This window comes from Manis javanica, chromosome 11 (genome assembly GCF_040802235.1).
Source record: "Manis javanica isolate MJ-LG chromosome 11, MJ_LKY, whole genome shotgun sequence".
NCBI lineage: Eukaryota > Metazoa > Chordata > Mammalia > Pholidota > Manidae > Manis > Manis javanica.
This window is the reverse complement of record NC_133166.1, coordinates 9875106-9901353: the sequence shown is the minus strand read 5'-3', so window position 1 is coordinate 9901353 and position 26248 is coordinate 9875106. Positions and strand designations below refer to the sequence as shown.

The 26248-nt window shown below is 39.8% G+C and overlaps 1 protein-coding gene and 1 long non-coding RNA gene across 4 annotated transcripts in view; one reads left to right on the top strand and one right to left on the bottom strand.

Moving 5' to 3' along the window:
* Positions 1–878: 878 nt before the first annotated feature.
* On the bottom strand, positions 879–2116 carry LOC118970956 (uncharacterized). The gene is made up of 2 exons (XR_012122503.1): positions 1680–2116; positions 879–1341 (listed from the first exon to the last, which is right to left on the bottom strand). It is a non-coding gene; the product is annotated as an uncharacterized lncRNA (long non-coding RNA).
* A 114-nt stretch (positions 2117–2230) lies between these two features.
* TMEM135 (transmembrane protein 135) overlaps positions 2231–26248 on the top strand; it is a 270360-nt gene continuing 246342 nt past the window's right edge. For all 3 annotated transcript variants that reach the window (XM_073215910.1, XM_037010523.2, XM_037010522.2), the window contains exon 1: positions 2231–2548. In XM_073215910.1, coding sequence (XP_073072011.1) covers positions 2408–2548 — 141 coding nt within the window. In that variant the 5' untranslated portion in view covers positions 2231–2407. The remainder of the gene's footprint in view (positions 2549–26248) is intronic.

The following is a 26248-nucleotide window of genomic DNA, read 5'->3' as shown; positions in this document are numbered from 1 at the left end:
ACACAACCTAATTGGCATTCCTTTTGGAGGTGGGGATTAAATTTCTTGCAAAAAAGTGCTTTCAATGCATAGTGTTATATCATGCTGTCATGTCACAAAACTAGGCTTGCCAAGGTAGGTGAAGTGTATGAATGCTCAGGTCTCACAGAACAGCAGTCAAGTGCAACTATAACAATCCTGAGTAAGTTTACCGCTGACAAATGGATAACACTTTCAAGGCCTCCAATTAGGTTATCCTCTGCAGTATTCTAAGCTAGTCACATTGACAATCACGTTCATTGTAGTGCTTGCTGCAAGGAAGGCATATAACCAGTTTTTCTGGCTAAAATATGATGGGAAGGCATTCCTTGTGTTTACATAAAAGTAACAGAATTAAACAGTCTTAAGAGCAATCACTGGTAGGCTGCTTCCTTCACTCACTGTTTTGTAAGGGCCCACTGGGAAGGGGAAAAAAGAACACAAAATTCATACAATTCCAACTGACTGAGTTGGAGAAGAGAAGTAGAAGTGCCCTAACATTCAGATGGCCTCTGACTTTGATTTTATAAGGTTTTCCTTCAAGTGAGACTACTACGTTCCCTCCCAGTTTCTCTCCAAGTCCTTAATATCATCCAAGCCATTTACTTGCCACTCACGTCTAATACCTGTAAATTTATTTTTAATGGCAACTTTGGAGGTATAAATCATCTTGCTTCTTAAAGGTGCACTTTCTGGAGGCCAGAATATAAATACAGTTGCCCTTTGAACAACAAGGGGTCAGAAGCCCTAAAGATAGCATAAACAATTAATACATATTTTGTATGTTATAGGTATTATATACTGTATTAAAAAAGTAAGCTAAAGTAAATGTTTTTTCAAATTGTTGCAAATCTCCAAAAAATTTTCCAATATGTTTATTGAAAAAACTCTGTATATACATGGTCTCACACAGTTCAAACCTGTGTTGTTCAAGGGTTGACTGTACTGGATCTTCTTTATGAAGACTCTTGTGTTTTGTATGTGGCATCATACAAAGCAAATCAGCAAGCATTCAACAGGAAAAACTTCACAAAAGACACGTAGGTGTCCTCTACAGCATCACCAGGGTCACCGAGATGTTTTGCTTCCTCTATAATGGTCTTTTGTCATTGATTAAACCGAAGAGAACTGCTTTTTGCCCGCCTTTTCTTAGATCTCCTCTATGCAGATTTCCTACTTTCATCTCATTAAAAGCTTTGGTGATCATCGCTCACTTTAAGCACGGCAGCTCAGGCTCTGCTTCTGTGGCTCTGTGGAGAAGGAAGAGTGGGCTGAAACCTTGCCTCTTGTTTACATCTCAATCTGTAGAATTTATAGTAGTGCCTGGAAAACAGGATGTGCTCAGTAAATAGCTGTAGAATGAGTGGCTGAAGAGTAGATTAGAACGGGAATCCTCTAAAGGTAGTACACTCCTGCTTTAAGGAACTATAGAATTTCGAACTCTAAGGAAACTGGAAGGATATTACAGGTGAGGAAACTTACATTTGGAGGGATTATATGATTCATAGGCCACACAGGTCTCTTGTCATGTTAATTACTTGGCTAAGCTTTCTAGCCAGATTTGAGTTCTAAGAACACTGCTCCCTCTACTGTGCGTAGTTTGGCTGATGAACACTTGTCACGGATCCTCAGTGGCACAGGGTTTGGACAGGATGACCTACCGCTCTCTCCCGACCCAGGAAGTACAGGAACACAGCTAACAGAGCTTTCAAGCCTTCTCAGGCACCACAAAGCGTTGACAGCCCAGCGACTGGGAGCAGCGTGGTCGCAAGCAGCAGGCAGCCTTAGCTATTTATTACCGGGCGCTCTAGGGAAGGGCAGCTGGCAGTTCTGAGGAGGACAGTTGCCCAGGTTCTCCTCTGGAAACCGCCTTCCTCCACCAGCTCGCAGCAAAGACATGTAATCCCTTTCCTCCCCTGCCCTCAGATCTCGTTGGCCAGACTTTGAGCGGACAGAGCCTAGAGCGCAGTGTGACCCACGCCACTGATCACGGCGCAGCCTGTGCGCCCTAGCGCGGGGCGGGACGTGGGGCGTGGGGTGCGGGCGCGCCCGGAGCTGCGCTAGCACACCTTCCGCTTCCCGCTCGCGCCGGCTCGGAAGGACGGCGCGCGTCCCCGCGAGGCCTGCTGGCGGGAGCGCACGCGCCCCGCCTCTCCCCGCCTTCCCGGTGCGCGCCCCGCCCCCTCGAGCTTCGATACGCGGAGCCCTCAACATCCGAGGGCTTTGGCCCAGAGTAACCCCGCTCGCGTGACCTTTCCCCTCCTTTTGGTACCTCCCGCGGCCCGCGGGGCCGGCTGGCTGCGGTTGGGCGCTCGCCCTGCTCCCTCCTCGCCACCTCCCTCCCGAGCTTCGGCTCCCCAGTCCCGGCGCGTCGGCGCGACTCCCCGTCATGGCGGCCCTCAGCAAGTCCATCCCTCATAACTGCTACGAGATCGGCCACACTTGGCACCCTTCCTGCGGGGTCTCCTTCGTGCAGATCACCCGGGGCGCCCTGGAGGAGTCCCTGAAGATCTATGCTCCCCTGTACTTGGTGAGACCCGTCAGTTCCTCCCCTAGGGCGAGTTGGTGTGGAAGATGGGCCAGGGGAGCAGTCGGGTTCCCCAGAGGCCTGGGGGACTCGCCCTGTGTCGGTTTCGCACTCGGAGTAGGGGGGGAGTTCAGATTGTTTTTTGACGGGGTGGATAAGTTGGGGAGAGGTCGCAAGGGGCGAATAGCCCTAAGTACTCGGGATGCGAGAAGGGTGATGCGAATTAGAGGTTGAGTTGTCATCCGATCGCCTGTTGTTGGGAAGAGGGTCTCTTCTCAACTTTAGGAGTCTTAAAATTGTAAATTGAGGGACCTGCATTACGTTTCCTCTCTCCTGACTTGGGATGGAGAGGTGTTTATAGGTCACCGAGGCGAATAAGCAATGGCCTGCAGTTTCTTCTGAGCTGATTTTCTTATTGACCCCATCTCCCCCCTCACCCCCTCCCCATTTCTTTTTTAAGAGCATATTTGCCAGTAAAGCCCTGCCACCTCAGGTCTTGTCGTTTGGGATGGCTGGGTTTGGCTTGAGGGTTTTCTAAGTGTTTTTGCAAGTTCACAAAGTAGACTACCTACCGGTTGAAATTTTGCGTGGTAAATTAAAGTATGGTTCCAGTATTTGAGTCAGTGGGGGTGATTAGGAGATCTGTATATCAACTAAGTCCTTTATTACACAGCTTTACATATAGGGCAATCTTGGAGTTGTAGGTAGAGAATATTTGTAACTTCGTGTATGTATCACCGGGAACTTAAAAGAAGTTTGTTCTTAAATGTACTCACTGCATCTCTTTTTTTCAATAACCTTGTTCTTGGTATTAATGATTGACTACTTTGGCAATTGAAGTTCATTCATTTTCTTGTGCAATAGAGTCTGTGTCCTGAGAGATCATACTTTGTCTATGTTTCCTGGAAGTTCCACTCAAGAAGCAATGGATCATCAAGTTTTACTTCTCACTGAGTAATAATTTAGGTTTAATACCCTGTTATGCCTGTAAGTGTGTTATGGCCTTATCTGTAGTACTTCTGGAAAAGTCTGATTATTTATTACAGAGGTAACACAGGAGAAGATGGTAACTTTTTCTGAGCTTGCAGAAGCCAGTTTCATTTTTTTATCATACAGTTTGATGCTTTTCAGACTTTAATGTGTGTTAGGAATCCCCAGGGGGATCATGTTAAAATGGGGGTTTTGATTCAATAAATCTGAGTGGGTGGGGCCTGAGACTCTGCTTTTATAACAAACTCCCATGTAATCCTGATGCTGCTAGACTAAGAGCCACTCGGAATAGTAAGGATCTGGAGTAGATAATAAATTTACTATCAGAGCTGGGAGTTTCTTCATTTTCTTTGGCAATGATCCGTGTTTATCTGCTTTTCCACATGAATTGTGGCTAGTCTATAGTTCATTTTTAAAAAAAACAGAGCATCTACAAACATTACTGAGCTCTTGATACAGTCAGTACAAAAGACTGTTCCTGCCCTTAGAGGATTATGATGTAGGTGGGGAGAAAGTTTATGCTCTGTACTTTCTCTCTCTGAAAATCCACAGCATTTTGATTGTGCTTCATTCTTTCAACAACTATTTGTTGAGTGCTGTTATCTGTGCTATCTACTGCCTGGACAGTTTACTGGTTGTGTTCCACGATGGGGAAGTTCAGGGGAGCAAAGGAACTTGGGTTCTTCAATTCCAGTAGGTGGCATGGGGGCTGGAGATAAATTCTCCATCTTGTTTGATCTTGTATCCCTTACAACTGTCCAAACTTTGGGTTACTACTCATGAATTGTGAAATACTACTCATGAAATCGTGGGAACTGACCATTATTTTATTTTAAGGAAAATAGAAGAGAAGAGAAGAAATTAAGAGTCTTTTGCAAATACTGAGGATAAGCATCATTTCATGACAGTTTTGTTTCAGTTATATTTGCGTATTTGGCTTGGGCTACTTGGAGCATACAGCAACACTTTGCTCTTTCTTTGTCAGTGTTGAATAGTTGTTGATTATTTTTGTAATCCTAGGTGCCAGTATACAAGTTGGTATGGGAAGAAGTGGACTTGGAAAGGGATCAAAGACATCTGAATTTGAATCTCAGCTCTATTAGTTACAAGCTGTTAGATTTTGTCCATGTTACATTGTCTTTCTCTCTGAGAATCAAGTGAAATAATGCACTTAACGCATATCATAAATTTTCTAGTTCATAATAGGTCTCGGGTTAGGCATTTTTTTCTTTTCTTCCCTCTTACCCCAGTGGCACTCAAGTTACTTGTAAAGTTCATTGAAGGTGGCTGGGGAGGGCTCCTGGGAGCAAGTAGCATTTGACTTGGGCTTTGAAGATAGGAATGGACAGACATTGATTCATGTAGTAGATACTTATAGAATACTCTTAATGCAAAGGACAGAGAATGGTGTGAACTGAGGTAGAGATCTAAGTGGTTCTGTGAGGAAAGTAGTTATGTACATTGATGACTAGAAACAAGTTTGTGTACAGGAATTATGAGTGATAACTTCTCTATTTAGAACATGTATGTATTTAGATCCTTCCATGTCATCTTCTTTAATGCTTACACAACTCTGTTATCCATTTCATAGGTAAGCAAACTGAAGGTTAGAGAAAAGTGATTTCAAAGATTCAGAGCTAGTAAGGGAGAGAGAGACAGGATTCAGTTCTAAGTTTTGTTTTTTTTTTTTTTAGATTCAGCGTCAGACTCAAGGGTAGGCTAAAGACCATTGAGATTTTTTTTTGAGGAAAAGGGTTACAAGTACAAAATGGTGCTCTAAGATGATGAACCTTGTAGCACTGGGTAGACTGGAATGGAGGGAGTGTTTTAGGAGTTGATGGAGTAGATTCATTAAGTGGTAGAAAGAATCGGACCCATAGAATCCCACTCTGCAATTTACTAGCAGTGTGATTTTAGGAAAATTACCTCACCCCTTTGAGCTTTAGTCTCCTTGCTTTAGTGAAGATAATTATACCCATCTTTTAGGGCTGCTGTGGGTCTTTAAAGGGATTGCAATGTGTAATAATAGCAGTTGTCACTTAGTAGGGTCCTAATAAAATGTTGCTGTTAAAATAGTGCATTTGTTATGACCTATGTTTCTATCTCCTGTTAGAATGGTGGTTTGTACTCAAACCAAGCATGTTTCTTCAGTGAGTGCTTAATAAGTGGGTAAATGAGTACTTATATGAATGAATGAACTCAAGGATAGTTCAGGAGTAAGGAGATATTCAGTAGGTCTGGGTAGTGCCAGAGAGAATGGAAGGGCAGTTTTAGAGGCATTTTACAAGAGAGGCATCCCACAGAAGAGGAGTTTCACAGGAGGAATGAATAGAACTTAGAGACTGGGAAGACTGGGGCAGTGTGAGAACTTGTTGATACATCTAGCATTTCAAGTCTGCTGCCTTTGCTATGATTGATAAAAAGGAGAAGTTTCTGAGGGAAGCTGGTTTGGGGGGAAATTTTAATTGAGAGTGTTTTCTGGATCCTAGAAAATGGGTCTTCTATATTTGCTTTTCATTTGAAATGTTACCCTATGTGTTGTACTAAATTGATTTCCTTTTGCTCCTTTCATATTTACTATCTTGTTCTGTACATCTGCTCTGGAGCTTTTTCATCTCTTTTTCATCTTGGTATCCACAGCTATTCTTGGAATTCATCGTCTAATGCTTAAACCGTGTTGAAATGTAGATGGACTATTCCTTTTAGTAGTGAATTTTTGTGTTTTCCCAATTTGTAAAAACATTAATCCTCATTACCTATTCACTTCTCTCATGTAGTTTTTTTTTTTAAGAATCCTACATTTGTTGTAATGCAGGCTAACAATTTATGCATGTTCCCAAAATGTATTTCTGGAAGTTATATTGTGTTTCTTGCATGTTCGTTATTGTTACACATTCATAGTAAGTGGTACCCTTTGCCACACGCATACATGTGAATCAGTTGTTAAACTGTTTAAACCCTTGACTACCACTTAAATTAATGAAAGCATTGTGCCCTCAATAATTTGTGGCAAATTTAGAATGCACAGTTGCTCATTTAGGGGGATGGATTCTATGCTTTACAAGTTCTTAGGTGCCTTCTCTAAGAGGGAAAACTTGTTCACTTATCTCAGGTGGTTATAAGACCTCTCTTAATTATGCTTCTCCTAGGTGACTTTTTAGGATCTTCAGATTAGGGTACTGGCATTTACCTTTAGCTGACTGCAGAGTAGACCCTTTTGCTCTTTTCAGAAGGAATAATTTAAAAACCTGCTTTAAAATGACCTTTATATATTTAAATCCTTTTTTAAAAAAATTTAGTATCTACTCCCTTTGAACCTTCTCATCTAACAGATAAAGGGTCAGTTCATCATCTCTAGACTGAATAAATACTTAAAGCAAGAATTGAAATTCTTAGGAATAAAAAAACAACTTATGGACAGTCTAGTTATTTGCTAAAGGCTTGAAAACCACCTACTGTGAAGAAACCATTTTAGGGATATATGGACTGAGGTTTTTTTTTTTTTTTTTAAATACGTTCTCACACAGTTTTATTATACAGAGACATGGTAATTCCACAAAATTTCCAAACTCTAATTTCCGTTACACGAGTCTGTTCAGATTCCTGTATTTCAGTATGGTTGATGAGGCAGGATCCCGGATTCTGGGATCAAATTGCCTGTTAGAATTCTAGCTCCCTAGAATTTTTTTCTAGCTGGGTAACCTCAGACAAATTACCTAACCACTCTAAGCCTCAATTTCTGTGTCTGTAGTATTGGAGAAAGGGTACATTTTAACTCCAGAGGTCTTTGTGAGGATTAAATGAAGCATAATATGTAAAGTGCTTCTGGCACGTTTTGTGGACTGAGTTTGAAAGGCAGTGGCTTAGCAGGTTTCTAGGGAAAACATGACCAGCAATGGGACTTTTTGAAGGGTTTGATAATAGGGCATTTGTTTTGTTTTCTCTTTAAAAAAAAAAAGAGTCTGAAGTCATTAAGAAATACAAATTGTTGAAAACTATCTATATTATTTGATCTTTGGAGATCATGATGTTTGTAAATACGTGGACTGATAATCCTCCTTCGATATTTGCTTGACGCCTAGTTTAGGGAGTAGAGGTAAATAACTCATTTTATCTCTCTATTCAAAAAGTAAAAAATGATATTAACAGGATTTTGTTGTTATATCTTTGGAGTTGTGAGTAATTTGTTGTTTTGCTTTTAAATGAGCAAGTAAGTTATGAATTTTTCTATTCATTAACATGACATTTTGAGTTTGTTGAACTTGTTTTTATACTTGTTGACTTTTTGCTATTCTTTGCTGATCTTTGTTCTGTACAAAGTACATTTCTAGCTGAAAGCTGAAGACTTACTGTTGATTGCACTAAATACTTTTTCAACTCTCCACTTTTTTGTAGCAACTGTCATAGTATAGCTGCCGAAATCTGGTTTATTATTGTTTGCACTTTTAGTTGCCATAGCTCAGAGGTAAAAATTAATAACAATTTGTTGGAATATAGAGTCTAAATAATTATGATCCATTACTGCTCATGTTTTTGAGTCAGTAGATTCTTATTTAAGCAGATATTTGGTTGACTTAAAAAAAATTTAAAGAGCCTTCAAGCCCTTAATGCATAGTTTTCAATGTCAGCATTATTTTCTTTCTCATGGTCACTAGAAAATTCTCTTCAAATCACAAAGACTGGTTGTCCCTCTAGGAAAGTTTATCATCTTCAATAAAATAATACATTTTAGTAGAAAGAAGAACCCATGTGGAAGAGTGAGGGAGCCAAATCCACACTGGTAATCCTTGTGGCGACATATTTTCCATCAATTGCCTTGATACACAGTTAGGTTCTCAGTGATATAGATTATTTTGAATAACCAGACCTCTTACTTATTAGTATTTACAAAATTGTATTTGTCATGTACTTTTGGTCTTTTAAAACATTTGTTTTTGATTATTTGCTGATAAATATTGATGAAAAAATACACTAATGGAGGGGAGACTGAGATTTGATGATTAGGTTTAGTAATACCTGAAACTCAGACTATTAGTATTAGAATATTGTCCCCTACCCATTTACCAGTTATTTTTTGAGTCTGCTGTTTTTTGGGATGTTGTGTATAGCAGCTGTGTGCTGTGTGGTGGTGGAGAATAAATAAATCAATGAGACATACTTTTTATATTAAGTTTATAGTCCAGGAGAGAGGATTAGGCATGTATTATGCTGTAGTACAGATTCATTGAGATAAATACCATAAGGTACAGATAAAATGGTGTGAGAGATCAGAGGTAGATCACATTTGGAAAATAAGGGGAAATTTAATGGGAAAGGTGGTATTTTAGTGGCCTTGAAGGTAAAGTAGGATTTGGAAAGGTATAATTTAGGGGGTGCATAAGGGCCCTAATGGCTTAAATAAAGACATTCAGTAAAATAGGATATGGTATGCTTTGGGGAGTGGCATATGGAATAAAACTTCATTTGAGGTAATAGGTGATCACTAAAGGTTGCCAACAGGATAGTACACTTGGAATTGTTTCTTAGATCTTAATCTGGCAGCAGCATAGAATTGAATCAAATGAAGCTATAAGATTTTAAGCCTTGTTTATTGTGATGTGTGGGAGGTAGTGCTTGGGAAAAACATTCTTAGTGAAATCTGCTGGACTGCTTTGTGGCATATTGATAGCATAGTTGTAGCTACTAGTGTAATATATGACCAGAGAATTGAGAAATGTAGAGGCATTGAGAAATGTAGAGCTGTTATTCTAGAGAGGATGGGGTTAGAGATTTGGGTTTACATGTCCTGAGAATAAAGATGACAGTTGAAGGTATGGTAGCCAAGAAGAAAGGTTCTTTAGGTCAACAAGTGAGAGTTTAGAAAGAGAAGATAACTGAGGAACACTTATTTTTGGAGCAGAGGAAAACAAAATGAAAGAAAGAAGTCAGAGAGGTATAAAGAGGTTGAGAAGAAAGTGTTGGCTGCGATCTTGTTTGGAGGCAGAATAGCACTGGCTCCAATCTCATTTTTACCCTCTTTTAGCTTCATAATCTTGAGTAAGATTCTGAACCTTAGTGTTTTCTCTCTATAGATATAAAATGCAGGGTAAAATACCTATCTCAAGTCCTTTAAAAACATAAGTCAATGCTTGTTAAATTCTGCTCAGAATTCTGCTGTGGTTTTCTATCTGTGTAAGATGTGAAATCTTTACTGTGGCCTACAGCATCTTAATGCGATTTGGGTGTGCCTTGTTTAATAACGTTTAATTCCATTTTCCCCTTTGTTTATTCACTCCACCCAGATATAACTACATAATTTATATTTTTTAATCCAAATTTTGTTACTTAGAACAGACAACTCTTGATTTAGTATCTTAAATTGGACAACAGATTGTCAAAAAAATGAACATGACTAAGGAGTGAACTAATGTAAGGTAGCTTCCTCTTTATGAGTTATGACTTGGAGAAAAAAATCTTGCCTTATATTTGGGCATAAGCAATATGCATATAAATTTTTGCTTTTATTGTTTATGACAAGACAATGTGGATTGAAAGGCTGGAGCACAAACTTATGTTTCATAAATCTATCTATGTAAACTGATAGTAATAAAAAATGTGGTAAGAGTTTAATAATATACTTATAACTTAATTATCAAATACTTATTGACCATCTACCAGATACTGTGCTAGGCAATAATTAGGGAAGAGAATTAATTGAAGTGACTGCTTAACAAAGAGCTAAATAAAATGTTTTTGGAAAGTCTTTTCAAAATGTATTGGTACAATTTCTTGCATTACTTATACAATAAATGTGAAAAATGTTTACATCCTCAAGGACTATACTAGGCACATAGTAATGCTTAATATTAGTTGATGCTTTGATGATTAAGGGTCTTAAAATATTTTATCATGACTGTGGGTAAAATTGCAATATTTCCAGAATCTCTCTCACCTGGCCTTAGTTCATCTCCGTATCAATAGGTATTAGAAGTAGCCATTTTCATATCAATAGGTGATTACAAGGTGGATGGAGAGGGATCCTGCACCTGGACCGAGAAGTGTTTTTAGGTTTCTTCTGAGCCAGGAGTAAGAGAGACACACAGGCAAATGGGAGTAGATGACTTCCTGTAAGCAATAAATGTTTTTTTTCCTTCCACTTCATTTTTCCCTTTGATTACAGCTTCAAAGGTTTATTTGTGCTGGGCTGAGAACATATTTTCTCCCCCAGAGTTACACCTGATGATAGTTGGCAGGACCTCTGAACCCGAAATCTGTCTTAGTGTGTGTGGTGCTTGGGTGGGCTGCCCCTAGAGATGGCGGGGAGATACCTGGAAGCCCCTGTGTGGATGGTGGGGAGGCCCTGGTCAGGGCTGCGCCCTGTTGGCTGCTGTAGTGGGGGATGATGACTCACCCTAGCCTCCGGCAGTGGTGGAGGGTATGGCTTCACCCAGGAGCCCCCTATCCATCGGGCTTTCCCTTGGGGAGATCCTAATGGAGAATTGGTCTATGGTAAAGCCCCTCCTAGATGGGTAGGCCCTTCCTCAGAATTGAGGAAGGGTGGAGACACCAGAAGCTGTGGAATTAGCCCTCTGTAAGAGAGAAGACTGCTTAGAGCCCTGAGTGGCCTTGTGGCAGCTGAGATTGTGGGATGTTTGTTTCTTGAGATATTGGAAAGTTATCGAGGAGAGAGACACACTTTGGTGTCTCTTGGAGGAGCTGGGTGATGACCTATGGGATGCCCTTAAGAAAGAGAGACAGTTATTGAGAAGACAGGTAGCGCTCCGAGAAGATTTGTTAGCAGTGAGGGAGGAGGCAGCAGGAGAAGCCGCGTTGCAGGAGGCTGTCGGAGTGGGAGGAAAGAGCGGTGCCCTCAGCCCCAGAGGTGGCAGAGGAGACATCAGGGAGGATGAGGGAGTGGGCCAAGGGTGGAACTGCTGACAAGCCCTCCCCAACCAGGCACCAGCCCCTCCCATATTAAAGATATGGCTGGTTGTAATTAAGAAAATAAAACAGCAGCAACTGTGGGCTCAGGGAGGAGCAGCCCCCTCCCCAGGTTATGGTGCACTCCATGCTCCACCCCTGTACCCAAGATGAGCTGGTGAATATGAACATCCTGTTTTGGCAGAAGCCGTCAGAACCTCTGCCTACATGGCTTTTCTGTCTTTGGGATATGGGGGGTGGAAAACATAGTTATGTTGGGTTCTAAAATGGGTAGACTGGCTTCCCTGAGGACTCACTGCTCCCTCTGGCAGCAGTTGCAAAGTGCTTGTCACACCCCAGAGAATCATGCGCTTCTGGATTGGCTGACAACAGCCCTCAGGGCAGTTTGGCCCAATCAGGGTGATTTAGCACACTTACCCACTAGCTGGAAAACATGTGCAGAGCTCCAGCAGGTGTTACAGGAGTTGGGCATGAAAAATATCATCTCTAATTGGGACCCCCAGTTATCCTATGAGGAGTTGTTCACCGAGTGAATGAGAAATCTGGTGCTCCATACAGCTCCCCATCTCTCTTTTGGTCCCTAGAGACTATTCTTGCTCACCCCCCTACTCCGCAGCCCACCATACAGCAACCCATAAGTGAGGGTATTTGTACTTTAGCAGATCTGAAGGAACTTGAAACAGTGAGAGCACAGGAAGACACATGGGCTATGACTGAAAGGAGATGTGCAAAGAGCCCCATTGTGGTCTTGAGGACCCAGATGTGGGTTGATTTGATAAAAAACCAGTGAAAAAAAAACCTGTTGGGCAGTCCAATAGGATCTTGTTAGAACTGTGGCATCAATTTAAGCCAGAGCAGCAGTTGCAGCCGCTGAGGTCCAGGACATGGAAGATGGAGGCAAAGCCCCACATCTGGCCTGTGTCCCTGCAAGACTTCCTTGGGGACAGTACTCAGGCTCTGCCTGGGCCCTCACCCCCACAGGAGGACGATTGGGCATTGTAGTTTGAGGTGGGCAGTCAAGGCCCCCACCTTGGAGGAGTGGTGGGGACCGGGGGCCACATATAGAATTAGCAATTCATTGGTCCTCTGTGAATGTACAACGTGTCCTGGCACTGGTGGACACAGGAGCTGAATGTTCTCTGATTTATGGCAACCCTGAGTGTTTTCCTGGGACCCCTGTTGTGTTAGATGGCTAATCCCACTGGGGATAGGGCATTTATCCCCAAAGGAGTATACTGTGTACATTTGTCCCTTCCCCGAATATATTTTGGGGGTAGATATCCTGCAGGGCTTGGGTTACAGACCACTGCAGGTGAGTTCAGACTAAGGGTATGTGTGGTAAAGACAGTTCTGAGGGGACATGCTCAGCACCCACCTGTAGTTCTTCCTGTGCCTCAGTGGGTGACAAATACTAAGCAGTACAAAGTGCTGGGGGGCACAAGGAAATTGGAGAAACTCTACAGGAGTTGGAGAAGGTGGGCATCATAAAGCCCACTCATAGTCTTTTTAATCCCCTGGTGTGGCCAGTGAAAAAGCTGGATGGCTCCTGGCGTATGACCATGGACTACAAGGAATTGAATAAAGTCACACCCCCTTTTCATGCTACTGTCCCTCTACAGTACCCATTATGGACATCCTCAGTCATGAACTAGGGATATATCATTATGTCATGGACCTTGCTAATGCTTTCTTCTCTATTGATCTAGCACAGCAAAGTCAGGAACAGTTCGCCTTCATGTGGGAAGACTGGCAGTAGACATTCACTGTCTTTCCACAGGGAAACCTCAACAGTCCCACCATTTGTCGCAGACTGGTAACCCAGGACTTGGCCACATGGAAGAAACTGCAAGTGGTGTGGCTGTGTCACTACATTGATGATATCATGCCCACATCTGATTCTCTTGCAGATTTAGAAGGGGCAATTCCTAGACTGCTGCAACATATGCAGGAGAAAGGATGGGCTGTGAACAGCACCAAGGTTTAGGGACCTGGTTTGTCAGTAAAGTTCTTGGGGGTTGTCTGGTTAAGTAAAACTAAAGTTATCCCAGAAGCACTCACAGACAAGGTCTGGGGTTTCCCTACTCCTACCACTGTGGCAGTAGAATTTTTGAGCCTTTTTGGCTACTGGAGGGTGTTTATCCCACACTTGGCACAAATTCTGAAGCCCTTACAATGGTTGGTACAAAAAGGCATTGGGTGAGACTGGGATGAGACATGTGCAGCTGCTTTTACTGCTGCTAAGTGAGCAGTCAAGGCCATACATGCCTTGAGTTTAATGAACTCATCAAGGCTCTGTGAGCTAGATGTTCATGTGACCGAAGATGGTTATGGATGGGACCTTTGGCAGCAGCTTGAAGGACCCACCAATCTATTGGATTCTGGTCACAACTATGGAAAGGAACAGAGGTCTGGTACACCTTGACAGAGAAGCAACTGGCTGCTGTGTGTACCATGCCTTGCTGCCTGTGGAGCCCATCACTGGAACAGCTCCGACCAGCGTAACAACCACCTACCCCATTGCTGGGTGGGTGGGAGACTGGACCCAAAAGCCATGGAGTGGCATGGCAAAGATGCCTACACTGGCCATATGGAGTGCATATTTACAGCAGTGTAGTGCTCTCTCCTCCAGCCCAGTAAGTGGAGAACTTTAACTCTTATTGGGACCAGTGACATATACCAGGGGAAAGCTCAGGAAGAACTTTGGAGCCATTAATAACAGAGAGACCCTATTAGGAGGGAAGAGCTCCTATATGTAAAGACGCTCCTACACCTGAGGACGGCTTCAGTTGTGGGCAGCTTCTGAAGTGGTAGGCTGTGGCTTTCCATCCTAAGACTGAGACAATATGGATGGAGGACGGAGAAGGGGGAAGAGTAGCCAATGGGCTGAGCTGTAGGCAGTATGGCTCTTCATCACCCAGGAGCCTTCCCCTATAGTTGTCTGCACTGATAGCTGTGGCTACTGACATGGTACCATGCCAACTGGATGGTTGGTCACCTGTCTCTTTGGTGGCAAGAGTTATGGCAAGTCCTATAGGCCTCTGGTCAGACTAACACTGTTACTGTATATCATGTGACTGGCCATTTGCCTTTGGAATCCCCAGGGAAGATGAAGCAGACACACTGGCCCAGGTGCATTGGCTAGAAGGAAAGCCTGCCTCTGATGTGGCCCAATGGTTATGTCAGTGTTTGTTGCATGCGGGCAAAAGACAATGTGGGCTGTAGCCTGTCAGTGGGGCTTGCTGTTGACCTTTGAAGAAGTCAGCAAAGCCCGAAAGGAGTGCCTTGTGTGCTCTAAGAGGGGCTTACACTGAGTACCGCAGGAACATGGGACTATAGTGTCTGATACTTGTCAGGTACCACCAAAAGGGGCCTAGAGCGTCTCTTTGCAACCTGTGGCTGGCTGCAGGTGATTGAGAGCTATCAAGGCACCCGTTTCCCTGGACATCGTTACAGGGATGGGTGCAGCAATTTGGGATAAAGTGGAAGTTGCATGTACTATATAACCCTACTGTGGCAGGTGTGATAGACAGGCACAATGGTTTGTTGAAATCTAGCCTGAAGTTGGACAACAGTAGTCTATGGGGATGGTCAGTTTGCTTATGGACAGTGCTACAGCATTTGGATGAGAAGCTCTGAAAAGGAGCCTTGAGCCCTGTGAATATCCTAACACACATTGCTCTCTTTCCTATACAACTATATGTGCAAACCAAAGAGGAATTATTGAAGCCAGGATATGGCCAGCAGAGCAACATCCTGCTGCCAGCTCCAACTGCATTAAACCCTGGAGACTGATGAGTGGATGTGGTCCTGGACATTTTGACACATGGACCAGTGATGGCTGGCCCTTCTGGCACCTTGGGAAGATGGCGTGGAATTTGGCCTCCTGTGTGTTCCTAGAGTAACAGCAGAGTGACCCCCCAAAGATCATGGTAGTGTACCCAAAACGTCTGGGAGGTAAGGGCATTTTATGGGAAGTTTTGTTTTATCTTTATGGCCAGTGCAGGTACCTCCCATAGCCCTATATATTGACCCATCTGTGACTCCCACAGGGAGTGGGTGAAGGTCTGGTATACTAGATCAGGATGAGATCCCACTCCTGCCACTGTCCTATCACAGGACCAGTCTCTTGCATGCGTCCTACCTGATGGACAAGATTTGCCTATGCTGGTGTCATTAAAACATGTATCTTACCATCCTTAAGGTTATTTTCTTCTACAGTTCCTGTGGCCTGGACCCCGCCCCCTTGGTGCAGCTGCCGCACTTAATTCCCTACCTATTCAGCTACCGACTGCTTGTGAAATGGGCTAGCTATGGACTTAATCTATGTAGGACTTTGAATTTAGCTGAATTCTCTGGCTTGAGGATTATCATGATTTTATTGCTTTTGTTACTGTATGTTATTAGTCTGGTGACAGTGCTCCAGTTTTCTCCCACAGGGGCTGTTGTGGAAGATGGGGAGCCAGTAGATTGTGATGTGAGATTTCTGGAGGGGTGGGCTTTGGGTAAAATTGCAATATTTCCAGAATCTCTTACCTGGCTTTAGTACATCTTCATATCAATAGGTGTTTCCAAGGGTTAGAGAGAAGTAGTCTGTCTCCATATCAATAGGTGATTACAAGGTGGGTGGAGAGCAAGCAGGCACCTGTACCAGAGAGGTTTTTTAGGTTTTCTTCCAAGCCAGGATGGGGAGAGACATGGGTGAGCAGGAGTGGATGACTTCTTGGAAGCAGTAAGCGGGTTTCTCCTACTTTATTTTTCTGTTTGACTGATTTTGGCTTCAAAGATTTATTTGCCCTGGGCTGGGAACCCATTTCCGCCCACCCGTACCTGGAGTTACAATGACATAGTATGTATTAAAGATATTTTTAAATTAATCACTTTTGATTAATCATTAATCTTACCTTCCTTTCTACTAATTGATCTCTGAAAGAGTGTTATGATTTCAGATTTTTTGGGTGTATTTTTTCCTTCATGTATAATATAAGATGTATCTATTTCATCTTGGGAAATCAGAAGTATAGTTAATAAGTGTTTGTTAATGAGTTTGATTTATTAATGAATCAATATTGTAAATTGTATATTTACATTATTGTGATTTAAAAATTGTATATAAGACTTTCTATACTTGTGGAGAATTAATAATTGAAGTGAGTGAAGATTTTAAGTAATTTTGCTTTTAGCAGCTTGGAAAAATATTGTGTTTTGTGAGCCCTTGGAGTGTTACTGTAACTGTATTTACTCTGATCCTTCATGTACTTTCACTCTCTTTCCTACCCTCATTTCATTCTTCAAATATTATGGAGTGCCTGCAGTGTGTCATGAAATGAATTTTTGCATGAAGAAAAATGTATGAAAAGTGGTAAGTATGCTAGATCAAGATTTGAACAGATCATCAGATTTGAGCAGGTTTGTTTTATAAGAATGCTGAATTTACAGTGTTTCCAACTTACTACCATTTATTTTATATAGTCTTTTAACTCATTACGAGTGTTGGGTTGCTTTGGTTTATTGATTCCAACTAGATCTTTGGGGTTTGGATTGTGCTTCGTCCCATTTGGGAGTTGCCTTGAAGATTCCGTATCTAGTGATAACAATAGAAGGAGCCTTGTTCTGATCATTCTTGATTTCTAAACCTTGAAGAAAGTAGGTATGCAATAGTTTTTTTCAGACCTGTATCTCAGAAACTCTGAAGGCCAGGGAATGCTGAATTGATCAGTGTCAAACTGAATTTCAGTGTGCTCATAGTTTCATTTGGAGCCCTTGGAGTGTTACTGTAACTGTATTTACTCTGATCCTTCATGTACTTTCACTCTCTTTCCTACCCTCATTTCATTCTTCAAATATTATGGAGTGCCTGCAGTGTGTCAGAAATACAAGGGTGGAGGGGGAGCATGGACATTACAAGTTAAGGGGAAAGACAAATATTTAAAAAATTAAAATGTTAAATTAAAAATACTAAAAAATTTTTAGCTGTGATAAGTACTATTAAGTACAGGTTGTTACCTGGAGAATGTTACAAGAGGACATTTTCTAGTGTGGTGGGTTTGGGAAGGCTTTCCCAAGAAAGTAACGTAGTGATTATAGGAATATATTTTAAGTGAATATGTATTAGACTTAACATTGACACAAAACCCAAATTTTACTATGAGGAAATTGAGAGAAATAAGAATCAGTTACTTTATAGAAAGAGATTTTTTCTTAAATCCAACACCCTGGCCAAGAATTTGATTTCTTTCCTTTTCACTTTGGCTTTTACTTAAACTTGAAGCCAAAGGCAGTAATAAAACACCTCAGACCATACAAATACTTTGATTACCATATTCTCTGAAATTGAACCTCCTTCTAAGAAAAATCTGTATTTTAAATTAAGGTCATCAGAAATTTTCAGATACAAATGTTAAGAACACTGTTGTAACCTCTATTTGTCTACACCCTTTTAAAGTTAAATGAAGTTGTTCAGACAAAACGTCTGGGAAATTCAGCATTTTTTTTTTCTTTTCTACGTTATTTATTTATTTTATTTTGTTTTGATATCATTAATCTACAACTACATGAGGAACGTTATGTTTACTAGACTCCCCCCATCACCACGTCCCCTCCACATACCCCATTACAGTCTCTGTCCATCAGTGTAGTAAGATACTATAGAGTCACTACTTGTCTTCTCTGGGTTGTACAGCGCTCCCCTGCCCTCCCCTCATTATACATGCTAATCATAATGCCCCCTTTCTTTTTCTCGTGCCCCTGACCCCCCCCGCCCACCTTATCCCTCCCTTCCCACCTATCTTCCCCAGTCCCTTTCTCTTTGGTAACTGTTAGTCCATTCTTGGATTCTGTGTGTCTGCTGCTATTTTGCTCCTTCAGTTTTTTCTTTGTTCTTATATTCCACAGATGAGTGAAATCATGATACTTCCTTCTTTGCCTGGCTTATTTCACTGAGCATAATACCCTCTAGCTCCATCCATGTTCTTGCAAATGATAGGATTTGTTTTCTTCTTAAGGCTGAATGATATTCCATTGTGTATATGTAACACATCTTCTTTATCCATTCATCTACTGATGGATACTTAGGTTGCTTCCAATTCTTGGCTATTGTAAATAGTGCTGCGATAAACATAGGGGTGCATATGTCTTTTTCAAACTGGGGTCCTGCATTCTTAGGGTAAATTCCTAGGAGTGGTTAAGCATCTTTTAAAGCTTTCTTTTTCTGTTCTCTTTTCTCTTTAGCATGTTTTAATTACTTTTTTGGGAAAGTCTTCCCAAACCCACCATACATGTTTAAATTTTTGTTTAAATTTCTTTTCTGAATTAGGTAGATAGTTCAGGTTATCCCTACCAAAAAATAGTAAGGGATTTTATATGTATGAAATAGTTGATGGGCTAATTATTATACTTAAGTATGAGTTTTAGCAGATGTGTGAGCACATTCTCCTTTGAGAATGGCTTTGTCTTCTGCTAATCGACTTTTATATATCAACAAATGGTGAGGTAGTCGTTTAGTCAGCATAGTCGCTGATAAATGTGATTTCTTCTTTTGTTCAAATTGTCCTTACTCTGGCTTGAACTCTTGGTTGGCTTGAGTTCTGTTTTCAGAATTCAGTTCAGTTTACCCAATATTCTTATTGGTGAGACTGGAATATATGTGCATAACTTCTATTTTCCATCTTAATACAGTTCTTCAATAAGTTATTTGGAATTTCCTTTATTAATTAAAGTATTTCATGTCAGAGCCCATGGTATTTATACTTAAATATGCAGAAGATGGCAGAGTATTAAAGATGTTTTGGTTTAATATTGTAATGTTGCATGGTGAGTTATATCAGTAAGTTTAAGTAATAACAGGTGTGCGTTTTTAAGACTGTCCCTGTATTACCAAAAATATTAGTATTACTTACTCAGTTTGGAACATGGCTATAAAATATGCATGGCTAAATCTCAGTTTTGTTCTTGGTCCTATTTTGTCTCAATCTTATAGCTTAAGTATATATTCAGATTTATCTTTAAAGCTTTTGTCGACTTCCTTATAGATTTGAAAGTGGCCCTTTTATTGAGAATAAGGATATTATAAGACTTAATGGTCATCACTAAAGCTTGATGGTATGATTTTCATTATAGGGAGGCTTTATGGTAAGTAGCTAAGGAAAACCTTTGAAGATTGGCTTGTATTTTCCAACATATGTTTTAATGGAGTTGCCCTAGTTTTTTTTGTTTTGAACAAGCTGGTTTGTCTGTAGGTGATGAGCCAGAATGGTATAGTACATTAGGTCTGTGTTATAAAAATCTAAGTTTTTGTTTTTCTGCAATTCATATGATGACCCTCAGTTTCTTCATCTATAAAGAGGATAATCCTTCCTTAACTGTTAGGGGCTAAGTTCATTTTCATCCATTCTTGTCCCTGCTGCAACAAAGAATTGAAAGGCAGAGATACAGTAGTGAAGCAGAATGAAAGTTTTAGTCAAGTACACTCTGAAGGAGGAGTGGGCTAAAGTCAAGGCAGGTTAAAGCAGGTTTATTTGATTACGCTCCAAGGGAGGAGTGGGTCAGAGTCAAGGTACACGAAGGCAGACTGCTTACTGTGAGGCTTCTTTTATGGGGTTTTTGTCAGGCCAGAGAAGTCCTTGATTGACATCCTTTGGCCCTGGAGGCTTGATCTGATTGGAGGATTGAAGACTTGGCCTGTGCTCTGACATTTTTATCTGGGGAGTTTTTGTCTTCTGGGGAGTGCCTGTGTCCTTCAAGTCACTCTTGGTCCTGTGGCTTCATTTCATTAATCTCCGGAGTCATCTCTGGCCATCCGGTTTTATCTGATTAACTCCCTGAGTTCTTGGTGGGCCCCAGCCTCTTTTCATCTCATTCATATCTGCCTTTCTGCCTAAGGTAACTACTTAATGACTTGCTGTGGGAATTATGTAAGTGCACATGTAAAAGGTTTGAACATTGTAAAAAGTTATATAAATATTGGTCTATGATACATGGTTTCTTGTCTTTTTATTTTAGATATTTAAATTTGGATATTTAAATTAAATTTTATTTTAGATAATTAGACTTCTGTAACTTATAGTTTAACCTGAAAAATAAAAACATTGGAAACAATTTAAATAAGGTGTATTTTTCAGGGTTCTCCAGAGACACAAAACCAAAGGATGTCTCTCTCGCTCTGTGAGTATGGGAGTTTTCTTCCTGGAACAAATTCCTATGAATCCTTTGAAACCAAAGTCAGTCAAGGAAAGGGGCAGGTTGGGAGAAAGGCTTTTATTTCTTACAGCTTGCTCTGGATTACTAGCCAGGCCCTGCATGGTTTGTCCCCTCTGGCCATGGTCCTTTCCCCAACTGGGAGGAATTCAATGGGCAGGTTCTTGGTGACTGGCAAACACTAGAACAATTACCTACCAGGAATGGAGGGGAGGAGAATATGGCCATTTCCTCTCCACCCCTTGCCACAGAATGACTGGAGGCTCTGTGTAGTAAGCATCCATTGGTATGTAAATGGACTAAAGCCAGGTGGGAGAGTCTAGAAGTTCTGAGTAAAACCTTCCATTTGCCCCAAATCTTTCTTGCACATACAAAGACTTACAAAGATTTTTTTAGCTCATGAGATTGTGGAGGTTGAGAAGTCCCAAAATCCAGGAGAGCCAATTGTGTAAATTCCCATCTAATAACTGACTTGAAATTAACAAGCACATGCAATATACATTTATTTGTGGCAGCAAAGTAATTATTTTAATAAAGACAGGGTTTTGAAATTTGTTAGAGTTAAAAAACATAGGACATATTCTGACTTTAGATGAATATTCTACTTTAGTTTTTTTCATTGAAGTTCGGTTTTTATTTTGAATCTGTTGGTGTAAAAATGTGGTTTGATTATTCTCTGAAAGAGTAAGTGACTTATTCTCTGAAAGAGCTCCTTCCTGACCATGTAACAGGTTAGAGCGATCAACCCTAATATCTACTGATCCTATTTTAAGAACACAAAGGATGAGGACATGAGGTATAACTGAGTTTTTTACAGTCCTTTTTATCACCATTTATTTTTTCAAACATCTTAAGTTACCAGAAACAGAAATCTCTTCAAAATGCTTAATAAAACAAACCTGTACAAAACAAAAAGGAACTAGGGTTGGAGTAGGGAGTGATTGTGCACAGTGAAGGAAACTAACACTTTTAAGTGCCTACTATGTGCTAGTTACTCTGCTGAATACTGCATACTTACTATCTCATTTATTTAAAAAGTACAATGAAGTCTTGGAAGAAGAAAATAGAGTAAAGTTAGCTGCTGAACCAACCAGGTTCCACTTTATTGTGATACGTTTATTTACTAATTGAGTGTTGTTAATGCTATGTTTCCATCTTCTTTCATAATTTGCTCTGTAGATTGGGAATGTAATTTCTAGTGCTGGACTCAGTGCCTTATTTAGTCTTTCCCCAGGTTAGATTACTGGTTTATGTGTATACCAAATTTATGAATATTCTTTTAGGTTATTTATGTATCTCAGTTGTGTTTTCTCTGTATTTTTGTGTTTTTCTTTTCAAGATGGGTGGCCTGGACTCTGTAAGGGCTAGTAAGTCATAAGTTTTTACTTCTAATGCACACTATCAATAAGTGGTATTTCTCTTCATGTAGGATATGTCAGACTTCAATATCAGGTATGGTGTTTAAGAGATGGATTCTAGAACCACTTACCTGAGTTCAGTCCCTGCTCTGCTACTTAATTGTATGACTTTGGACAGCTTAATCTCTTTGTGCCCATGTTTCCTGGGGATAATGATCATGCTCATCTCGGAATGTTTTGAAAATTGAGTTAATATTTACATGGTGTTCAGAACAGTGCCTCTCACATTGTAAATGTTACAGATTTTAAGTGAATTAAATATTCTGTTAATAAAGTACGTAAAAATGTAAATTCATTATGCTGTTTTCTTTAAAGCAGTTGTTCTCAATAAGGTATAATTTCACCTTTGAGGAAACATTTGACAGTACCTGGAGACATTTTTGGCTTTTACAGTTCAGAGCATGCTATGGGCATTTAGGGGCAGAAGGCAGGGATGCTGCCAAATGTCCTGTAATGTATAGGACAGTCCTCCACAGCAGCAAATTATCTGACCCAAAATGTTGATAGTGTCGAGGTTGAGAGACCTTGCTTTAAGAAATCATTATATGCCAGTGATTAGAAAGATGAAACATAACATGAAATCAGCTCTTTTTTATTGTGAACTGTTTTATTTTCCAAAGAAACTACATTTGTCAGACTCTCTAGAAATAGTCTTCTAGGAGAATTAATGATCAAGCTCTGGGGCTAACGAAGACTGCTAAATTAAAGTTTGGTGCTAATAAAGCTAATACTGGCCAGCCGTTTTGAGGGACAATTAGCATTGTTCTGCTCCGTGGCTATAAACTGCAATCCCAACACCAGTCAACCATGTCTGTGGCAAATGTGCAGCATTAGTCACATGGGGAAACAGACAAAAGAATATAAATGAATTAGATGAAATGCATATAGGCCTGATACATATTTAATAGTGATATTGTTGTAAAGAGAAACTCCTAAATTGGGGCCCGGTCAGTATAATTTTGCATCACTGTTCAGTCTGTGTGGCCTTTGTATTAGTTAGGTTGGTCTCCATACTTGCCCTTCATGAGCTATGTTTAATGCTGTCTCAGTTTTTTGACAAAGGAATAGTCACAAGGATATATAGTCACCTATGTTTTTTTCTAGATACTTCATTGTTTATACTTTCTAAATTTAAAGTTTATGATCCATCTCAATTTTTGTGTATAGTAGGAGGTAGAGGTCAGGTTAATGTTTTGTTTACACACATAGACAATTCCTCTAGTACAATTCATTTTAAAGATGATACAATTTTAGAAGTGGGAAAAAAAGAACTTATTTTTTTTTTTAGTGTTGACCTTTTTTATTCTACAACATGATTTGATGTATATACATAATGAAATAATTACTATAATAAATCTAATTAACATATCTTCTCACATAGTTCTATTTTTTTGTGTATGATGAGAGCACCTGAAAACTATTTTTTAGCATATTTCTAATGTTCAATACAGTGTTGTTAACTAATAGTCATTAGATGCTATCATGCTGTACATTAGTTCTGTAGACTCACTTAACCTACATAACTCACTTTCTACCCTTTGACCAACATCTCTCCATTTCCTGCACCTTTGATCATTTTTAAAATTTTAAATGTTTTTGAATTGAAATACAGTTTATATATAATATTGTATTGGTTTCAGATGAGCAACTTAGTGATATATCAATTATATATATTACTAAATGCTCACCGTAAATGTAGTTACTGTCATCATATAAAGATGAAATATAATGAGCTATATTTTCTGTGCTATACTTCCATCCTTGTGACTAAATTATTTTATAATTTAAAGTTTGTACTCCTTTATCCCCTTCACCTATTTCACCCATTCCCCCCTTCCCATGGTTACCAACCATCTGTTTTCTGTGTTGATGAGTCTGTTTCTGTGTTTGTTCGTTTTTGATTCTCATATTCCACATATAAGTGAAGTCATATGGTATTCCTCTTTCTTTAACTGCCTTATTTCACTGAGCATAATACTCTCTGGGTTCATCCATATTATCATAAATAGCAAGACTTGTTTCCTTTTTATAGCTGAATAATAATCTATTACATATATGTACCACATCTTTATTCACCAATTGAGGGACACTTCAGTTGCTTCCATATTTTGGCTATTGTAAGTAATGCTGCAGTAAACATAGGGGTGCATATATCTTTTCAAATTAATGCTTTTGTTTTCTTTGGGTGGATTCCAAGAAGTGTAATTGCTGGGTCATATGGTATTTCTGTTTTTAGTTTTTTGAGAAACCTCCACACAATTTTCCTTAATGGCTACACTCATTTGCAATCATACCAGCAATGTATAAAAGTTCTCTTTTCTCCATATCCTCGCCAAACTTGTTACTTCTTTTCTTGTTGATACTAGTCATTCTGACTGGTGTGAGATGATGTCTCCTTGTGTTTTTGATTTGCATTTTCCTGATGATTAGTGATATTGAGCATTTTTTCATGTCTCCTGGCCATCTGTATGTCCTTAGAAAAATGTCTATTCACATCTTCTGCCCAATTTTTAATCACATTATTTTATTTTTGCAGAAGCTTTTTAATTTGATGTAGTTCCACTTGTTTATTTTCGCTTTTGTTTGTATTGCCTGGAGAGACCTAGCCAGAAAAAAATTTCTAATGTTGTTATTCAAGGTTTTGCTGCCTTTGTTTTTTTCTAGTAGTTTTATGGTTTAAGATCTTAAATTTAGGTCTCTAATCCATGTTGAGTTTGTTTTTGTATATTGTGTAAGACAGTGATCTAGCTTCATTCTTTTGCATCTAGCTGTTCAGTTTTCCCAGTACCAATTATTGAAGAGACTTTCTCCCATTGTATGTTCTTGTCTCCTTTATTATATATTAATCCACCATATAGGCATTGGTTTATTTCTAGGCTTTCTATTCTGTTCCGTTGATCTATGTGTCTATTTTTGTGTCAGTACCATACTGTTTTGATTACTGTAGCTTTATAATACAGTTTGGAAGTCAGGGAGCAAGATACCTCTAGCTTTGTTGAGGGTTTTTGTACTTCCATACAAATTTTAGGATTATTTTTTCTAGTTCAGTGAAAAATGTCATTGGTAGTTTGATACTTCCTGTCTATGAGAACGGGATAGCTTTCCATTTATTTGTATTGTCTTCAATTATTTTAAACTATGTTTTACAATTTTCAGAGTATAGGTCTTTCACCTCCTTGGTTAGATTTATTTCTAGGTATTTTAGTTTTATTGATGCAATTGCAAAGGGATTGTTTTCTTAATTTCTCTTTCTTCTAGTTCATCATTTGTGTATAGAAATGTAACAGATTTCTATGCACTGATTTTGTATTCTATGGATTTACTGAATTCATTTATTCTAACAGCTTTTTGGTAGAGTCTTTAGGGTTTTCTATTTATAGTATCATGTCATCTGCAAATAGTGACAATTGTACTTCTTCCTTACCAGTTTGGATGCCTTTTATTTCTTTTTCTTGTTTGATTGCTGTGGCTAGGACTTCTAGGACTTCTAGCACCTATGTTGAATAAAGGTGGTGAGGGTGAGCATCCTTGTCTTGTTACTGATCTTAGAGTAACAGCTTTGAGCCTTTTCCCTTTGACTGTGATGTTAGTTGTGGGTTTTTCATATTTGATCTTTATTATGTTGAGATGTGTTCCCTTTCTACCCACTTTGCTGAGAGTTTTTATGATCAATAGTTGTTGATTTTGTCAAATGCTTTTTCAGCATCTATTGAAATGATCATATGCTTTTTATCCTTCCTTTGGTTATTGGATTGTATCTCATTGATTGATTGGCAGGTACTGAACCATCCTTGCATCCCTCAGATAACTCCTAATTGATGGTGGTGAATGATCTTTTTAACATATTTTTGAATTTGGTTTGCTAATATTTTGTTGAGGATTTTTGCATGTACATTTATCAGGGATTTTGGCCTGGAATTTTCTTTTTTTGTAGTGTCCTTATATAGTTTTGGGATCAGGGTGATGCTGGCTTCATTGAATGAATTTGATAGTTTCCTTCCTTTTCAATTGTGTGGAATAGTTTAAGTAGGAGAGGTACCAACTCTTCATGAGATGTTTGGTAGGATCTCCTGAGAAGCCGTCTGGTCCTGGGAGTTTGATTGTGGGAGTTTGTGGGAGTTTTTGATTGCTTGTTCAATTTCATTACAAGTAATTGGCCTGTTCAATTGTAATGGGGCAGTGC